The sequence below is a fragment of the Antechinus flavipes genome, chromosome 3 (assembly GCF_016432865.1).
Source record: "Antechinus flavipes isolate AdamAnt ecotype Samford, QLD, Australia chromosome 3, AdamAnt_v2, whole genome shotgun sequence".
Lineage (NCBI taxonomy): Eukaryota > Metazoa > Chordata > Mammalia > Dasyuromorphia > Dasyuridae > Antechinus > Antechinus flavipes.
In genome coordinates, this window is record NC_067400.1 from 630468251 (window position 1) to 630487324 (window position 19074).

General features: G+C 46.7%; 1 protein-coding gene across 1 annotated transcript; it reads left to right on the forward strand.

Moving 5' to 3' along the window:
- Positions 1-4084: 4084 nt before the first annotated feature.
- Positions 4085-18859, forward strand: LOC127556757 (zinc finger protein ZFP2-like). The gene is made up of 5 exons (XM_051990167.1): positions 4085-4281; positions 7064-7163; positions 8721-8847; positions 9974-10069; positions 15012-18859. Exons 2-5 carry the CDS (start codon positions 7122-7124, stop codon positions 17012-17014), a joined length of 2268 nt encoding a protein of 755 aa, XP_051846127.1. The 5' UTR covers positions 4085-4281; positions 7064-7121; the 3' UTR covers positions 17015-18859.
- The last annotated feature ends 215 nt before the right edge of the window (positions 18860-19074 follow it).

Below are 19074 nucleotides of genomic sequence, written 5' to 3' on the forward strand. Positions count from 1 at the left end.
AGACAGCCCGTAGTCTATTAGAGGAGCCTCATTTACATGAGTAAAAGCCCTCTGCGGACCCGGAACCCGAGGAACCTGAGGCCGAAGGACCGAACTCCCCGGTCCCGGCCCGCCGAGCCCGCTCCCCTCTCAGCCGAGCTCCCCCTCGGTCCCAAATCTGGGCCTCTTCCCCAGGGTCCTAAAGTCCGTCATTCCTAGGAGCGCTCTCTCGCGCCCTTGCACTGCAAATGGGAATCGGCGCGTTCCCCCCGGTCACCTAGTGAGGGGCTTGGGGGCTCGGCCATCCTGCGCCCTCTCCCCTCCCGCCCCGACCGCGCAAGGGCCGTTGGACGGGGGGACTTGCAGGGGCAGTTCGGGGTCCCCTTCGCGCGTGGGACTGCGAACGTCCAACCTGCAGCTCTGGCTGGGCAATGAGCCGAGACAGCCCCTCTCCCCGGGCCGGGCCGCCGTGGGAACCCGCTCCTGCCGGGCTGAGAGCTCGGAAACGCGCGTGCGAGTTCTCAGATGCGGGCCTTTCACAGAGGGGAAGGTGGAAAGAATCCCATTCCTGCTCAGTCCTTGCTGGGGAAATTCTTCAGCTTTGAATCGATTCTATTGTTGAAAGGAATAGCCCGTGTCTCCAAGGGTTAATAACGGTTTTTCTTTTTCAAGTTTGTAGTTGTTTTAAAGCAAGTAATCCAATGTAATATTCCCGTTAGCTTTCTGGAGGTCCTTCGGATGGGCCTTGGTCTCAGCAGGATAGACACCATGAGAATGGTCAAGAACAGTTTAGATTCTTTATTCTGGCCCAGGCTTGATCTTAGTGAAGGAGGCAGGAGGGCCGCCACAAGGCTGGTCAAAGATAGAGTGTCTCTCTTCCAGTCCTTCTTAGCCCTTATATACTTTATTGTAATTACAGCATTACAGAATACTGATTATGTGATCTAGAGAACCATTACATCACCATACTGATTATTAAGTATATATGTGAACTAGAGAACCATTATCTCATCAATTCCACTGAGTTAACATCTAGTTCAAGTAATACTTCTCCAGAGTTTTGGTCCTCTACAATTCAATATATGCTAAACATACAATTCCACATGAATTTTGTTACTATTTTTTCCTAGATCTGTAAAATGATTTCTTGGGAGTTTAGTATGGCACTAAATAAGTAGATTAATTTAGGGTGTATTGTCATTTTTATTATATTCACTCGGCCTACCCATGAACACTTGATATTTTTTCAATTGTTTAGATCTGACTTTATTTGTGTGAAGAGTGTTTTTTGGCTTTGTTCATATAGTTCCTGACTTGCCCTTGGCAGATAGATTCCCAAATACTTTATACTATTGACAGGTATTTTGAATGGAATTTCTCTTTATATCTCTTGCAGCTGGTCTTTGTTGGTAACATATAAAAATGCTGGGGATTTATGTGGATTTATTTTGTATCCTGCAACTTGGCTAAAGTTGTGAATTGTTTCTAATATTTTAGTTAATTCTCTATGGTTCTCTAAGTATACCATCATATTATCTGCAAAGTGATTGTTGGTTTCCTCATGACCTTCTCTACTTCCTTTAATCTCTTTTTCTTCTCTTATTGTCAAAACTAACATTTCTAATACACTATTGAATAGTAATGGTGATAGTGGGCAGCCTTGTTTCACTCCTGATCGTATTGGGAATGGTTCTAGTTTGTCCCCATTACATATGATGCTTCCTGATGCTACTGACTATTTTAAGGAAAAGTCTATTTATTCCTACACTCTCTAGTGTTTTTATTAGGAATGGGTTTTAGATTTTATCAAATGCTTTTTCTGCATCTATTGAGATAATCATATAAGAGATGAGACCACCCTGGAAGCAATCTCCCCCCTTCTAACCTGAGAAGGGGCTTGATGTGACTTATTTCCTTCCTCTGTCAAGAAGAACATATAGAATATATAGAATTGACTCTGCATTGTCAGAGTCAATAGACTAATACATCCATCCTGTCTCCAATCTGGTTAGACTCTTTAAAGACATTCACAACAACCCTTGATGGAACTTAGCTTTCCCACACTATCTGGATTAGCTTCTTTTGGCAGGTCTGGGACTTTGTCTGCCAGGTGCATTCTATCTGCTCTCTGATCCTCCCTCTAGGTTTCCTGCCTTGCACCTGAGAGACCCCAAGGCAGTGTTTCCCCTATAAAGAATCTGGTCATGATGAGGATCTTAGCATTATTATTCCATCCTACCTTAGGAACTACAGTTTATCAATATTGCTAAATTTTTCGTCAGTCTGTTTTTCTTCCCTGATTATTGGCTAAAAGTCAAGTTAGTGGAACTTTAACCAGCTCTTCTATTACTAATATTAGGGACTGAATACAAAATTCATTTTACATAGGTGAACTGGAAAATTAGACTAAAGTAATTTTGCATTGTTACTAAAGTATATATTTTTGGATGAGATTCTAAAACCATTAATATTATTAGAAAAGAGAAGAATTCTCTTAGACTGACAACAGGACTCCAACCACAAGAGGATCATAAGTTCTGTACTTAAAGGAAGAAACAGGTAAGATCTTGTCTTCCAAATCTCATAGAGAAAAACTTAAAGAGATATTCAATCCTGATTTAATGTTCTGTCTTGTTATATATTCTGCATGTGTCCATTTTGTAAATGATGAAATTAAGTTTAAGAAAATTAGTTTCTTTATGTCAGAATGAAAGGGACTTTTATACAATTAGGAAAAAAAATTTAGAGAATGGTAAATAAGTCTTTGGTCAGCGCTGAGTTATTTATACCTTGTGCTAAGCCATAGCTAACAGGTAGCTAATATGTGTTTTATCTATACTTTTTATTTTGGTGTGATCAGTCAAAATAAATAAACAGTTAAAAAAAAAAAAGAAAAGGAAGGAAGGAAGGAAGGAAAGAAAGAAGGAAGGGAGGCCTTTTAAAAATAAACCTTCAAAAGAGGACAAATCTCTTTTTCTCTCTTTCCAATACCGTCCTTATTGGAGATTGCTGAGATGAAAGACAAATACTAAAATTGAGAATTGGCTTAGAAACCAAATTTATTTAAAAAAAAAAAATCAAATTTCTTTCATTTCCAAAGTGTGATCTGGATGCCTTCACAAAGTAATTTGGTGAGCTCATGGGGTATTCCCAAACTCTGTAGAATTTAATGAAACTCCCGCTCTTGCTGCGTACAATGTTCTCTTGGCTCTGCTCACTTCCCTTAGGGTCACTTTTTCTGAAATCATCCTGCTGAGCGCTTCTTATGGAATATTCCATTCCATTTCTTTACCATAACTTCCCCGGCCATTCCCCAGCTGAGTGTCATCCCCTCGGTTTCCAATTCTTTGTCACCACAAAACGGGCTGCTACAAGCACTTTTGCACGTGGGGGTCCTTTTCCCTTCACATCCTGGGACAGCCCCACGAAGTAGCCCAGGGAATATCAGAAAATGAACTTTGTGGGTTTCGTCGCTGTCTTCCTAATGAATCCCTAGCCCGATTCTTGCTGTTATTCTTCAGCTTTTCCCCCTCTATACCTCGTTCCCCCGTCAGGTATAGAGGTATATAAAATGGGCGCACTAATCAACCACTTACGGACAACAAATCGTCTTTCAAGCCGCTTCTTCGGTATACACATAATTTTGCCACTTATTAAAAACGAATGCAAAGTTGGATATTAATGAGATTTATCACCAAGGAATTCATTTTAGCTTTTCTCGATGCCCACATTCCGTTAGGGGACCCCATATGGGGGCTTTATTCTAGGCTAGGCGCCCCCCAACAGAGCCCCTCGGGGCGCTAGACCGCGGGACAGCCCTGGCCATGTGGACAGCGGCGACTGGGACAGGCCAAGTGTAGGCTGAAAGGGGTTGGCGGGAAGTCCCCCTCGCCGGGGCCCCACGTAGCTTCCTGAAGCCCCCACTCCCCACAACTAACCCTCCTCGCCCGGGTCCCACGTGACAGCCAAAACCTCACCCCATCCCAGGCCAGGTTCACTCGGAGCACTCCGTCTACGGACTCCATTTCCCAGAATGCCTCATCCATGACATCACCAGAACTTTGCCCCTCCTGCCGCGGCAGAACCCCAGGGCATATCGGGAGTCTCCAAGTGCGCAGACGCAGCTCTTTTTTCCCTCACTCCCCCCCCCCCCTGCGGTTTTTCGGCCCTTTGTTCTCCGGCCTCACTCTGTGGGGGGGGGAGAAGGATGCCACTGCGCAGGCGCGGCCCCACCCAGCCCGACTAGGGAGCCCCTCCTTCTCCTTGCCCCCCCAGGGCGGAAGACGGTCCGGACCCTACAGGGTTAGTGAACTTGTGAGTGTCTGTGCAGGTGTGTCTGTGCGTGTGCGTGTGACTAAGTATGGCACTGCGTGTGCAAGAGAGGGAGGGGTTGGAACCAGTTCTTGAAGGGACTGCTGAGCGTGTAGGGATGTGAGGGGAGGGGCTGAGGAGGTCCGTAAGTGTGATTGCACGTGCAGGGGTGTATGAGGGGAGGGGCTGGTGAGTGTGCGGGTTTGTGAGTGCTAGTGAGGGGAGGGCCTGAGGGCGTCCGTGAGCATTTTTGCACGTGCAGGGAAGCTGGGCTGGGGGACCCTTCCCGCCCCGCCGCAGGCCAGGAGACCTCCGCTATCTCCTAGCTGTGTCTTTCCCCAGCAGCTGCATCCCCCCGTTTGCCTCAGTTTCCTTCTGTGTAAAAAGAGGACGAGAGCAGTCCCTCCCTTTCTCCCATTCGCCAGGGCTTCTGTAAAGCGCGAAATACAGGACCAGATAGACAGCAAGCGCGCGCTCTCTAAATGTAGCTCTTACTGTAAATGTTGCCCAGCTCCCTCCCCCCCACGGTGGGGGGAGGGGGGCTGTCTCCTCAGGTCCCCGAATGTTGAGTGGAAGGGACGCTAGAGGTCCCGGGTCCGGCTCCGCCCAGGAATAAGCACGTTCTCTGAGGGCTCCCTCCCCCCTGCGGTCCCCAGGGCTTGGAATCGGGACCCCCGGGTGGGTCTCTGCAGGGGGGGGCTCTGAGCCGAGGCTCCCTGGGCGGACGCCTGCGGGGGGGGGGGGGTTGGGAGACCGGAGCGCGCCCTTTAGGGCACCCGGGAAGGAGTCCAGCCCCTTAGTTCTGCCGGTGAGGAAGCCGGCGGTGGGCTGGGCCCTGGGCGGGTCCTGAGGCGCCCCGCCCTCCATTGCCTCTCTCCGTGTCCCGGCCGCTGCCCTTCTCCCCCTCGCCGCCCGGTGCTTAGCGGCCAGGTAACAGGCTGGCGGACTCCGGCGGGAAGCGCAGCTGCCGGCGGAGACTTGGCCAGGCCACGGGAGGGGAGCGCGGGAGAGGGTCTCTCCCCGCTACGTGGGGGAGAGCGGGCAGGGGCTCAGGGGTCAGTGAGACCCTGACTGGCCGGGGCGGAGGTCGTGGGGTATGGGGGGAGCAACCGTAGCTATTCTGATGACCCCCAGGACCGGAGGAGAGAAAGCCTGGAGAGGGAACAGAGGGGGGCGCCCCAAGGTCACTCATTTAACTTCTTGGTTTGCCTCAAAAACAAATTGAGCATTCTCTCTGAAACCTTTGCGTCCCCAATTTCCCCTCCCGCCCTGGGGGAGGCCGCCCGAAGTCAGGGAGAGCATCTTCTAGATTAGCCAAGTTACCCCAAAACCCGTCCGCTTCAGTCCCCCCGAGACTTCCTCACTCCCCTCCCTGCAGTGGAGAGAGCCTTGAACGTTCTCCGGATCATCCCGCCTGGTGCTGATACTCCTGGTTCTGCTCACTGGACTTGGCAGCAGCGCGGCCCAACGGGTCCCCTTGGTGATTTCTCAGGGCGCAGGGCCCCCCCCCTTCAGACTGGCCCCCATGCATGATGGGCTGCCACCAGAACTGCTCCAGAGAGTTTTGGCCAATCAAGTTTTTCCCCCTTTTCTCGGCTGGTCCCTGAACTCGTCAAGTGAAACCCACCCCCTCCCCCCATGCAAGCCCACCCGGACCGCCCTGGCTAATATTAGAACCGGAGAATATTAAAAGGATAGCTCTGGAGAGAGCACAGAACGTTTGAAAATCAGACCCCTAAAACATACTATATATCGTGTAGAATATGTTGCATCTTGTATCTACCCCCGGTTTTCAACGTGCTTCATACCCATTGTCCCACAGGTGAGGGCCTGGGCAGGCACTGCAGTTTCATATTTGCCTGGGGGGCAGAGGGACCACCTCTCTGGGGGACAGGGGGGGGGGTCATAGGCCGAGGAAACGTAGATAATCTCACACTTTGGAGGAGCTGATGAGCTTTGAAATTCGTTTAACTTTCTTCCTCTTATTTTAGTCTTAATTATAGTGGTGATATCAATGCCAACAGATACCAAGAGAAATTTCTTTCAGCCAATAAACAATTTTCTAAATAAAGCTTTTTATTTTCTTTTTTCTATTTTTTTTTCCCCTGAGGCAATTGGGGTCAAGAGACTTGCCCAGGGTCACACAGCTGGGAAGTGTTAAGTGTCTGAGGCCAGATTTGAATTCAGTCCTCCTGACTTCAGGGCTGGTGCTCTAGCCACTGTGTCATCTAGTTTATTTATTTATTTTTTAATTAAAGCTCTTTATTTTCTAAACATATGCAAAACATGGAATTTCTAACACAAGCAAAACCTTGTGTTCCAAATTTTTTCCCTCCCTTCCCTCTTCTCCTCTTCTAGATGGCAAGGAATCCAATATATATTAAATGTGCAATTTAAGAGAAATTGTTTGAAAGTAGAGGGGACAAAGGGTCTGTTTTTCTGGGGGGGCCCAGTTGGGTCCCATCCTGCAGCCTGGGACTCCCCTTCCTTCTTTTGGGTGGCTGTGCCCTGCAGAGCTTGAGCAGGGACAGCACACTCTTCCCGGAGCCTTCTCCTCCAGAACCCCGCCACTGGGGTTGTATTGAAAGGGCACCTCTGAAACCCTCTGAGACTCAGACCCTTGGGCCCCCGGTGTTCGGGGCCTGCTCTCTCATTTCACGAGGCCGCCCACCTGTTCCTGTGCTCCAGCTTCTCTGGGGAGCATTGCACCCTGGGTAGCTTGGCAGCCGCAGGCCGGCCTTGGTCTCTCCCATGGCTCCTCTTCCTTCTGCAGCTCTCCCTTCTCAGGACTCGCCCTTCCCCAACAAAGGACCCCAAAGGAGGAGGAAGAAATGGCTTCGGGAGGCCTGACCAGTCACAGTGGGAGGTCACAGGTACGTGGGCTTTGACCCTTAGAAATGCCGTCTCAGGTCTCAAAATGTGGGCCCCGTTTCCACTTCTGTACCCGCCCAGCGATGCCTCCCAGGGCCCTGGACCTCAGTCATCTTTCCCCAGAAGAATCTGGACTATCTTGGGGTGACTGAGCGTCATTAATAGTCATTAAAGCTGGAATGAGCTTCATAATTTCTCTTGGGCCTTAGATCCCCTTACACCTTTTCTCAGAATGCTTTTACATAAATGAAATGAAACAGAGGATTAAGAATAATAATGATTATCTCATTTTATCCTCACAAAAACCCTGGAAGAAAGACACTACTATGATCCCCGTTTTACAGATGAGGAAACTGAGGAAAAGGTTAAGGGACCTGGACATGGTCACACAGCTAGTCAGTATCCAGGGCTGGATTTGAAGTCAGCACCAGATTTGAAGGAGATACTTGCAAGGGATTTTTTAAACTTTAAAACTCTTCAAAAAAAACAACAAAGTTAAAAACAAACCAAAACCCTCTTCATTGCTTGCTGTCATTGCCACGGGCCCCTTTTGTCTTTGGCTGCTGGTAAAAAACCACGTGGGTTTCCTCTGGGCAGTGGGATGTGCCCCTCGGCTTTGGCTGCCTTTCTCTCGCCTCTGCTTTCATTTACGGCAAGAGCGTCCAGGTTGATGTGACGAGTCACGGTCTGCCTGACTTGCTTCCATTTTTAATGGCTGTGACTGAGTTGCTTTTATCAATAAGTTTCAAGCAGATATTCCTGATCATGATGAGGAGTCATTTTCTCTATAGGGTGACGGCAGCATTGTAGATAAGCAGAGCCCAAAGCCAATTGAAACCCAATACTCTAGTTAAACATGATAGGCTTGGCCCGGAAAAAGCTCCAGGAAACGCACTCCCATCCCTTCCCCACACGGCAAGTCATCCAAGTCTTCCAAAGGAAAAAGCGCTCTCTTTATAGTCTGTTCTTTTTAGGACCTTTCCCACAAGAGGTTGTCAAATTTTATTAGTTTTTTCACAACTATTGAAATGTGGCCAAAGGGGAAAGAATACCCAGAAATAAACCAGGCTGGACAGGCAGTTAGATATTCCTCAAAAGAAAAATAAAATGATCCAGTGAAATATCTAGGTGAACATTGAGAGAAAACCGGATTCCCAGAGTGCCCAGCAGTGAGTGAAACAGGCAAGTCACTCGGTCCACGACAGAAATCATTGTTAGGCACGATCGAGATCATTATGAAAAGATGATAACAAGCTTCTCTGTTTCCTGTGGGACAGAGTGAAAGAAACCTCTCCAGAGAACCAGGGACCATGTAGACCTGTGTGGCCTTGGGCCGTTCCCTTACACTCCCAGCCCATTTCCCTACCTGTACCACGAGGCTCCGAGGCCCCTGCAGCTCTATAACGAGGGGTTTTAGATTAGTCCGGAGACAGGGATGTCCTATTGAGCCAAAGACTGGACGGGGTTGGTTTCGTCGGCGTTCTGAGACTGGGCCCGGCCCCTCCTTGCCGGCTGTGGAAGGGCCGGCCGGACGAGCAGTAATCCGTCTGGTGTTTCAGGACTTGGTCACTTTCAAGGACGTGGCTGTCGACTTTACCTGGGAAGAGTGGAAGCTTCTGGACTCTGGTCAGAAGGCCTTGTACCGAGATGTGATGCTGGAGAACTATAGAAACCTGGTCTCCCTGGGTAAGGACGGCTTCTTCCTTTAAAAAATAGATTTCTGTCAACAGCTTCTGGGTTTTCACGTTAGATTCCCCCCGCATCTCTCTCCTTTCCAGGTAGTCGTTTCTCATAATAAAGAATTTTTTAAAAGGAAAAAAGTTGGCAGAATTGATTGACACCTTCAAAAAAATTAGGATTTTCTCTGCAGCATCTTACACGTATGGATTCCAAGCCCTGCAACTTCCCGGGAGGGGGTGCCTTCTCATGGCCCTTCTTTGGGGTTGTTTGTTATAGTTTTGCCACATTTTGTGTCATGTAGTTGGTCTTGGTCTTCCTCTTCAGTGACATTGTGGTTGTCATTGGGTAGCTTGTTTTCTCCCTCTGCTTGAGTTCATGGAAATCTTTCCCTGGACAAGCAACCATATCCAGGTCCCTTAACCTTTTCCTCAGTTTCCTCATCTGTAAAACAGGGATCATCGTAGTGTCTTTCTTCCAGGGTTCATCAGGGCCTTTGTTTCTTAAGATACGGTGATTTTGTTCCACTCCCTCACCACAGCAGAGAAAATAGGTATCGGGTCCGTACATGTGGAAAATGAGTCTGATATTGCTGCAAAGTCCAGGCTGGGGGAAGAGGGGCTCTGACAGACAGGGTGAGCTGCCAGGACCTTGTGGCAGGAGCCCTGGCGGGGCTGGGAGGAAGGGCTCTGGGAAGATGGAAATAGGGAAGGAGGAATGAGTGAGAAAAGTGTAGAAGTGGGAAAAGTCAAAAGCTGCATTAGGGTTTCAGACATGAGAGCGAGTGAGGAGTGGGGCCATTCACGGAGATAATGAAGTCAGAAGGAGAGAGCTGGGGGAGGGGGACCAGCTTCCATCAGTCACTGGGCATTTATTAAGCAGCTGCCAGGACCAGGCCACCAGGCGTGGGAGGTGGAGAAGAGCTCCTGGGGCCGGGTTGGGGCGACCCCGTGAGATTGGTGACGTCACTGACAGGAGAGGGAGAAGGCGGCTGAGAGCATCCTCTGAGCGTCTCCCAGAGTCCCCATGGGTCCCTGCTGCTGGGCCCTGGCAGAAGAAGTGGAGAGCCTTCTCTTGAGAAGTCTCTTGGTTCCCAGCATTTCCCCGCATTTTCCTATTTCTTCCTCATGAGCAGGACGTCCCGTTTCCAAACCAAATGTGATCTTGCAACTAGAGCAAAGCAGAACACCAAGGATGCTGGAGAGAGCAACTGCAGGAGACATTTTTTCAGGTGAGGGGATGAATTTCAGGTAGGTGGGAGCCAACGCAAGCAGCGGGTCACAGCTCAAAAAGCCTTCCTCAGAATTAGGCTGTAGTGGTTTAAAATAGAATAGGATGAGAGAGGAACAGAGAGAGAGAGAGACAAAGAGAAACAGTGAGAGAGAGAAACAGACAAGAGACAAAGAGAAATAGTGAGAGAGACAGAGAGTGTAGGGTCTCACATTGGAAATATTTTATGTATGTGTATATATGTAATATAGATATATATTGTATGTATAATTCATCTCACTCTGAGAATATTTATTCATCTATGTAAGTGTATATAATTATGCTACATCGATATATAATATAAAATATGTGCATGTGTATATAATGTATGTTTGTGTGTATTCCCAATGTGAGGTCTGTTTTATTCAGCTATATCTGGGTTTTATAACAAGGTTGTTGTTCTTGCTTCCTCAGTGTGTGTGGGGGGGAAATGGGGAAAATGGATGTGGAAGGGAAGTTGGGAAGATCTTCCTTTGGAAAAAAAAGAATTTAAAATTAAAGGGAGACCTCTTCTGCAGTCAGGTGGCATTTGAGGTGCTTCCTGGGTGCCCAGCTCTGTGTTTAGAGGAGCCCAGCCAGGTGGTGAAGGCCAAGCCTGGGACACAAGCCCTTTCATAGACCATTGCCTCCCACACCTTCCCTCTTCTCCTGTCTGTCTGCGTCTCGTCGTGTCCATGTTGTGTCCCCTTCAGATGTGTCCTTCCCTCTCAGTACTCAGCTCAGCTCTGGCCCAGCGGCTGATTGATCCTGCTCATCCATCAGTAACTTTCCTGGTGTTTTCCTCCTTGTATTTCCCTGTACTTCCTTACTGGCAAAGCTTTCAGCACTCAGCTCAGCTTTGGCTGATTGATCCTGCTCTTCCATCAGTAACTTTCCTGGTGTTTTCCTCCTTGTATTTCCCTCTGATCTCTGAGAAGCTCTTGAGCTTCCTTACTTGTAAGCTTCCCCTTGTCCCTCCCTTGGAGGACCCAGTTCCCAGGATCACTTGCTGTTGGTCCCATTGGGGTCTTCCCCCTCATTTCTTTTCTTCCAGCTGCCGGGATCCTGGGCTGCCCTGGAGAGTCCTTCTGTTACTCTTAGCTCTTCCTCCCTCGGTCCTTCCTGGACAAAGCGTCCTTCCGTGGTCTCAGTTCCCATTCTGTTCTCTTAAGGACAGAATCTGGTTTCCACCCCAAACACTTTATGGAGCCATTCTGCCTAAGTCTCCTACCCAGGAGGTTGCCAGTGGCTCCATGCATGTAGTCCTGGGCCTGAAGACAAGTTCAAATCCAGCCTCGGACACTTCCTAGCCCCTTCAACAAAAGGGACGCACTGGATCAATGGGGGAAGGAAAGGGCCAACTCCTCCAGTATCTTTGGGGAGAAAAGGGACCTCCCCCAAGGGTATAACTGATACCGATGAGCTGCCAGCTTACATGGGGGCGTTTTCTCAGCTTCTGTCCTTGTCGAGCAGCCCTCTGTGACCAGCCCTTCTCCCGCCAGTCCCAGCCAGCTTCCTGAGGGCAGCCGAGTGATGGAGGGCTGACGGCTGTGAAAGTACAACCAGCCAATGTGTTCCACCCTCTTGGAAGACTTGATAATTAGAGATAAGTCAGGAGAGAAAAAGCAAATAAAGGCTTCTCATTGGGGCACAGAGGCCAGAGATCAACCCATGAGGAGGGAGTTAGGTTGGGAAGAACTGAAGTCTCAATCAAGGTCCCTGGCTTGGAGGGGGCAAGTTCCCTTCCATTCTTTGGCAGCTGGGACCTTGGTTTTTGTCCACTCTGACGGACCTCTCCTCCTGTATACATCATCCAGCGATCATGGACACAGTGCTCTGTGAATAACATTTAGATAGCACATATTTTTTTTGGTTTGCTAAGTGCTTTAGGACTGTTCTCTGAAGTAGCTAGGGGGCAATTTGTATTCAGGAGTCCTAAGTCCTGCTCAGTCATTTCACCTCTGTCTTCCTCAGTTTCCTTACCTGTAATATTTATAAAATGAAGATGACATCACCTACCTCCAAGATTCATGTAAGGTCAAATAAGATGTTATTTCCTTTATATATGTGTGTGTGTGTATTTGAGAGTAATTTTTAAAAACTTTTCTTAATATTTTTTCAATTACACGTAAAGCTAGTTTTCTTCATTCACTTTCATAACATTTTGAATTCCAATTTTCTTTCTCTTGCTCCTCCCCAAGAGGGAAACAGTTTGCTATAGCTTATACATATGCGATCACATTAAACATATTTCCACATTAGTCATGTTCTTAAAAAAGAATCAGAACAAAAGGAAAAAATCGTAAGAAAAAAAGTGAAAATAGTATTCTTCGATCTGCATTCAGACTCCATAATTCTCTGGATGCGGATAGCATTTTACATCATGAGTCTTTTGGAATTGTCTTAAATCGTTGTTTTGCTGAAAAGAGCTGAGAAAAGTTGGTCGTTGCACAGAGTTGCTGTTACTGTGTGCACTTTGCCAGTTCTGCTCACTTCATAGCATCAGTTCATGTCAGACTTTCCAGATTTTTCTGAAATCTGTGCTCATCATTTCTTTTGACACAATATTCCATTATATCATACACTACAATTTTTTCAGTCATTGTCCAATTGGTGGGCATCCTCTCAATTTCCAGTTCTTTACCATCACAAAAAAAAAAAGCTAGAGGGGTATTGTTGGATCACAGTTTGATAGCCCTTTGGACTTAAGTCCAAATTGCTCTACACAATGGTGGGATCAGTTCACAACTACCCCAACAATGCATTAGTTAAGATAGTTTTTCTAAAGCACTTTGCAGATTTGGTAAATGCCTTACTAGTGTTGGCAAAATTATCCTCATTTGGTCCTCAGAAAAGCCATTCTGAGTCAGGTGCGATAAGTGTGATGAAGGGCATCCCTCTTCTGTGTCAGGTACTGCGGGTGCTAAGCGCTAGGATATAAAGAAAAGCAAAAAACTCCTGCTTGTAGGGAGCTCCCTCCATTCTGAGAAGGGAAGGTGCTGACCCCTGGGCTCCTGGGAAAGACCTCCCGCAGAAATGAGACTTGAGGGATGTTCTGGCCCCCTGAGAGGGAGCTGAGGATGTGGAATGGCCCTCATGGGACCAGGGAGTGTGGAAGGAGCCACAGACAAGTGGACTGGCAAGATGGGCAGGGCCAGCTTATGAAGCTTTCAAAAAAAGGAGTTTCTGTGGTCCTGGAAGTCATTTTTGGTGCCCGGGCATTGTATCCACAATAAACAAAATGCTTCCCCCAAGTTTTCTGCTTCAATGTTCCTGAACTCTGAAAGTCCTTTATCTGATCATCACTTTCCATCCTTCCCTTTATCTGATCATCACTTCCCATCCAACCCCAACCCCACCCGTCCCCAATATTGGAACCTCCAGTCCCTCACCCCTCCACTCTTTCCCAGGCCATCTCTCCACATGACTACTTTCTCCCTCTTGCCTTGCCTTCCCTTGGTGGCTTTGGTGAATCAGCTCAGTTCCTCCTTGAAGCTGCTCCCTCTCATCCTATCCCTGAAGAGACCCTGCCAAAGCTGGCCTTGGATTGCTCCCCATCACAATCCTTGCCACTCTCCATTTGCTACTTAATCAAACTGGAGAAGGTCACAAAACCAGGGCAGGTGAGTCCACTGTGCATTTAGGTCAGATAATATCAGCTGCACCTCTCCTTATATTTCCTGAATGGAACCCACCCAACTCCAGATCTTTTCATCCTTCCTCAGGGCTCTGACACTTGAGAGAAATGGAGGCCATTCCCCCAAAACCCCCTCCTCACTCTGCACCCCTTTCCTCAGATCCCCAAGATGCTTTCTGCTCTTCCATCCTCCTTCACCTGTCTCACATGGAGATATGCCCCTCTCCCCAAGGGAAACCCTTCTCTGGGCATCCCTGCACCCGTCTCTCCCCACTTCTGCCCAAGATTACCCTTTCTCTACCTCCCTAGTCTCCATAATCTCTCCACACCCTAGCTTCTTCCCTTCTGGACAAACACAGCCAAATGTCCCCTTCTTTCAAGAGCCTTCGCCTTCTGGGGCTGACTCTCCTCCCATTTCTCCTCCCTTTCTCAGCCTTGCTCCAAGGAGGGCCACTTCCCACTGCCTTGCTAGTCCTCTGCTGTCTGCCTTCTGACCTCCTCCTCCAAGTAAACCTGGCTTGGAGCCACCAGCGACTTCTTAATTAAAAGGTTTTTTTTTTTTTTTTTAAGTTTTCTTCCTTCTTGCCTTTGCAGCTCTCCTTCTCCTTGGTCCTCTCTCCTCTGGGTTTTTGGGACGCTGTTCTCTTGCAGTTCTCCTAACTTCTCTCTGAGCTCCAGTCCCCATCTCCATCAGCCTCTTGGACTTGTGGAGCTGGATGTCCTGCAGGCATCTGAAGTCATTCTCTTTCCTTCCAGACTCTTCCTCCCCTCCCCACTTTCCTGCTTCTTGGTCAGGGCGCTGCCATCTTCCTCCTCATCCAGGATCTTTGACTCTCATTTCACCTTTGCCATTTGTTTCTAATGTGCCCTACTTGATGTTCCTTGAGTGTGATTCTGTGTCCCAAATCCACACCCATCAGTCATTTGCTGTCTTCCATGCTTAAAATATTCTTTTACATCTCTGCCTTTTTGTTTTCTTTAAGACTCACCTGAAATCTGACCTGCCACAGGCACTCTTTCCTTGTCCCTCTACAATCTCTAATGCTTTCCTCTATTGTTTATCTCCAATTTATCATATAAATATCTAGTGTGTATATATATATATATAGCTGTTTTATTCTGTCTCCTCTATTAGATTATGAACTCCTTGAGAGCAGGAATTATCTTTCACTGTTTTCTGTCTCCCCAGCATTTAGCATAGTGTTTGATGTATAGTAAGTATTTATTAATAATTGGTTGATGCCTGACTGTGGAACAAGGAACATTTATGTTTTCTTGTTTCTTTCAGATTGGGAGGCCAGATTTGAGACCAAGGAAACAATTTCAAAGTCTTATTTTGCTATGGAAAAATCATTCCAAGAAACCTGGCACGATCTCTGGGGTTTTAATTGGGGAGAATCCTGGGAATGTGGTGGCAGGTTTAAGAGACAGCAGGGGAGCCAGGAGAAAAATTTCAGGCAAGTACCAATCAGCCACAAGAAAATTGATGAGCCAGCAAGTCAGGAATGTCATAACTTTGAGAGAAGTTACTGTTCAGACCCAATTTTTGTGATACAACAGAGTTCCAGAAAGAGTCTCCCTAAGTATGATTCACAGCAACTTTGCTTTGACCAACACTCTGACCTAATTCAACTTGATAGGATCACCTCAGGGAAAAAACCTGGTCAACATGATGAATGCAATATTACCTTAAATTATACAAACCTGGTTAACTGTCACAGGACACTTAATGGGGAGAAACCCTCTGCGTATTGTGAATTTGGAGAAACTTTGCACCAGAGAGACCTTATACAGCATCAGAAAGCCTCTACTGCAGAGAACCTCCACATGTATAATGAATGTGGGAATGCCTTCAGTGATAACTTAACTCTCACGCTTCATCAGAGAAGTCACACTGGAGAGAAACTTTGTGATTGTGATATATGTAGGAAAGCCTTGGATGGTGGCTCATCCCTTTCTCCACATCAGAGACTTCACATTGGAGAGAAGTCCTATAAATGTCATGAGTGTGAGAAATCATTCAGTCAGTACACAAGCCTTCTTAGACATCAGAGAATTCATACAGGGGAGAAACCTTTCAAATGCAGTGAATGTGGGAAAGCCTTCAGTCAGTGCACAAACCTGATCCGACATCAGAGGGTTCATACTGGAGAAAAACTCTTTAGATGTCATGAATGTGGCAAGACCTTCAGCAACAGTTCATCCTGCAGTATACATCAGAGAATTCACAGTGGGGAGAAACCCTATGGGTGTGGTGATTGTGGACAAGCCTTTGCTCAACAGGGAAGCCTTATCCAACATCAAAGAATTCATACTGGAGAGAAACCCTTTAAGTGTAAAAAATGTGGAAAAGCCTTCAGCCAAAATATACATCTTACTCAGCATCAGAGACTTCATTCTGGGGAGAAAATCTATAAATGCAATGAATGTGGTAAAGCCTTCAGTAACAGTTCAACTCTCATTCTACATAACAGGATTCACACTGGAGAGAAACCTTACGAATGTAACGAGTGTGGGAAAACCTTCAGCCAGTACACAACTCTTATTCAGCATCAGAGGATCCACACTGGAGAAAAACCCTACAAATGTAACGTGTGTGAAAAGACTTTCAGCCAGAGCACAAGCCTTATTCGTCACCAGAAAATTCATACTGGCGAGAAACTCTGCATATGCCATGAATGTGGACAAGCCTTCAGTCAGCAGGGAAGTCTTACTAAGCACCAGAGAATTCACACTGGAGAGAGACCCTATAAGTGTAATGAATGTGGAAAAGCCTTTACCCAGAGTATGAACCTTACACGACATCAGAGAATTCACACTGGAGAAAAATTATATAAATGTAATGAATGTGGGAAAGCTTTTAGTAATGGCTCATCTCTTACTCAGCACGAGAGGATTCATACTGGAGAAAAACCCTATAATTGCAGCGAATGTGGGAAAGCCTTCAGCAACAGCTCCTCAGTCACCCAGCATGAGAGGATTCACACTGGAGAAAAACCCTATAAATGTAATGAATGTGGGAAAGCCTTTACTCATAGCATGAACCTTACTCGACATCAGAGAACTCATACCGGAGAGAAGCCCTATCACTGTAATGAGTGTGGGAAGTCTTTCAGCCAGAACATGAACCTTACTCGACATCAGAGAATCCACACCGGTGAGAAACCCTACAAATGTAATCAGTGTGACAGAGCCTTCAACCAAAGCACATCACTTGCTGAGCACCAGAAAACACATAGGAAAGAAGCCGGGAAATATAATAAATGTAATCAGGCCTTTAGCTGCAATTAATATCATCAAAGAATGTGGGAACTTTTTTGGATGTATTTTAACATAAAAGTTCATTAGTCCTGCCAATTGTGGGAAAGCCTTACCACACAGCAGAGGGTTTATCTAGTGAGAAGTCCTATAAATGCAGTGAAAGTAAGAAGGCCCTCAATGGTGGTTCAGTTCTTCGGGAGATAGCGGAGCCTGAGAGCAGAATGTCTCTGTCCATGGGCAGATTCTCATTCTCACTTTTCCTCACTGCTTTTAGTGAAACTGGTCCCACTGACCAAGGTATTCCTTCTGTCAGTATAGATTGCTCTCTCACCACTGGCAATTTTCATTTAAGTCATCCCATAGAGCACCCTACCATTTCACCAGAGAATCCACCTTGGGTGTTGGAGGCCTTCCTCTGGTTTTTTAGGTTTTACAAGTTCCTGGGGAGCTCCTCCCTCAGTTTCTGGCCATGTATGTCCTCAGTGCTATCCCAGATACCATGGCTCCTCACTAAAACTAGATTACAGTTTACCTGAACCCGTCCATTTCCTTTGGGTCCTGCAGCTTTGTTTCTTCCAGGTGATGGAATTCCAGTATAGACAACTATGTCATCGTTGCAAAAAGCCTTTATGTCAATAAGCCAGCAAACTGCCTGGGATCACTAGTAGCAGTGCAGAATTTCCCAAATATATCTTTGCTCGTCTTTCTATTCAGTTTGGGTCCTTGTCATTATCATTTACGATTTCTGCTCCAACTAGGTGTCCCAGTGGACTAATGCAGTAGACTAACCACCCAGTTATGTCATAGTTTGGACAACAGAAATTTTTCATCCACTTACTTTTTATCAATTGTAACCCAGGCACTTTAATAATCATGGGTCTCACTGAGGCCCTACAATTTTCAGATTTTCACTAGATCAGAGGTGGAGGGGGGGAGGTGCAATCACCACATAATAACATCCAGAAATAGGAGTGCCCAGAGGACCATACCCTCAAATCAAGTCAAACCAACAGACATTTATCATGTACTTTCAATATCCTGGGGAAATAAGGAAAATAAGGAGTATCTACAGGAAACCCCTCCTCCCTTTATGTTTACAAATATAGGGTTATGAGACTGGCCAACATGCAGACATTCATCTTTATGGAGGCCTTTGTCAGAGAATTGGGGTAGATCTCAAATGCGTGAGAGCCTCTTTTGGGTGGGGGAGGAGAAGAGTCTCCAAGACTGCCTTGTGCTTTGTCCAGTTAAGTGTTTGGGGTTTTTGTGTGTAATCAGTGAGTGTATGCTGTGGAGTCTTATATTCCCTGCAATATTCTGTGGGTTCACTGTATAACTAAGGGCATTATCTGTTGTTGAGGACTTTGGCGAAAGCCTGTTTGTTACATTTTAATTGCAGTTATCTTTGATATGCATGTAGATTGTCTATGAGAAAGTCGATATGTGGGTTGTAGCCATTGATGTCTCCAGCTTTTTCTGGGCCTGTGGAGGCTGGCGGTCTGGGCTGACTCCATGACTGTCCATGTGGCTTAGGTTTCCATTTCCTCCCCATCCAGAGAGTTCCTGTACTGGGGTCCCATTTGGGGAAAAGAGAAGATTAGCATGTTTGGAAGTGTCCTGGCCCACCCACTCTGGAAAATTCCAGCCTTTTTCCCTTGAATAGAAAATCCTCGCCTGGAAGGGGAGAAGGTCAGAGGTTAACCAGATTTGGATCCTTGTCCTAAGGGATTCCAGGGGTTTGGCTTCCAATAAAAACCACTGTGAACCCGAGTCAAGAAAGTGAGAGCCCTGGGCTGTGACACTTCTGAGGTGATTTTTGCAGCTCTCCTCTTGCTGTGTTTTCTTCTAATAAACAACTTCACTGTAAAATATGAATGACTTGTGTGATCATTTCTTGCAGCACTACTTTAGACACTCTGAGCTAAGAACAAAAGATTCTTAAACTGGGTTAATTTAGCAAGAAGTCTATCAAGTTAGCCATTGGGGAAAAAGCCAAAAAAGGGGTGGCCAAGCCCCTCCTCACCCAATATCTGTAAGTTACACATATTATAGGATTCAAATAAAGGAACCAAAAAACAGTAACTGATTGA

What these genes read in the sequence shown, in the direction of transcription:
- LOC127556757 (XM_051990167.1), top strand. Translation starts at nt 7,122, where the DNA reads ATGGCTTCGGGAGGCCTGACCAGTCACAGTGGGAGGTCACAG. An exon ending in GTCACAGTGGGAGGTCACAG is followed by an intron (nt 7,164 to 8,720) that starts GTACGTGGGCTT and finishes CTGGTGTTTCAG; the next exon opens with GACTTGGTCACTTTCAAGGA. An exon ending in TGCAGGAGACATTTTTTCAG is followed by an intron (nt 10,070 to 15,011) that starts GTGAGGGGATGA and finishes TGTTTCTTTCAG; the next exon opens with ATTGGGAGGCCAGATTTGAG.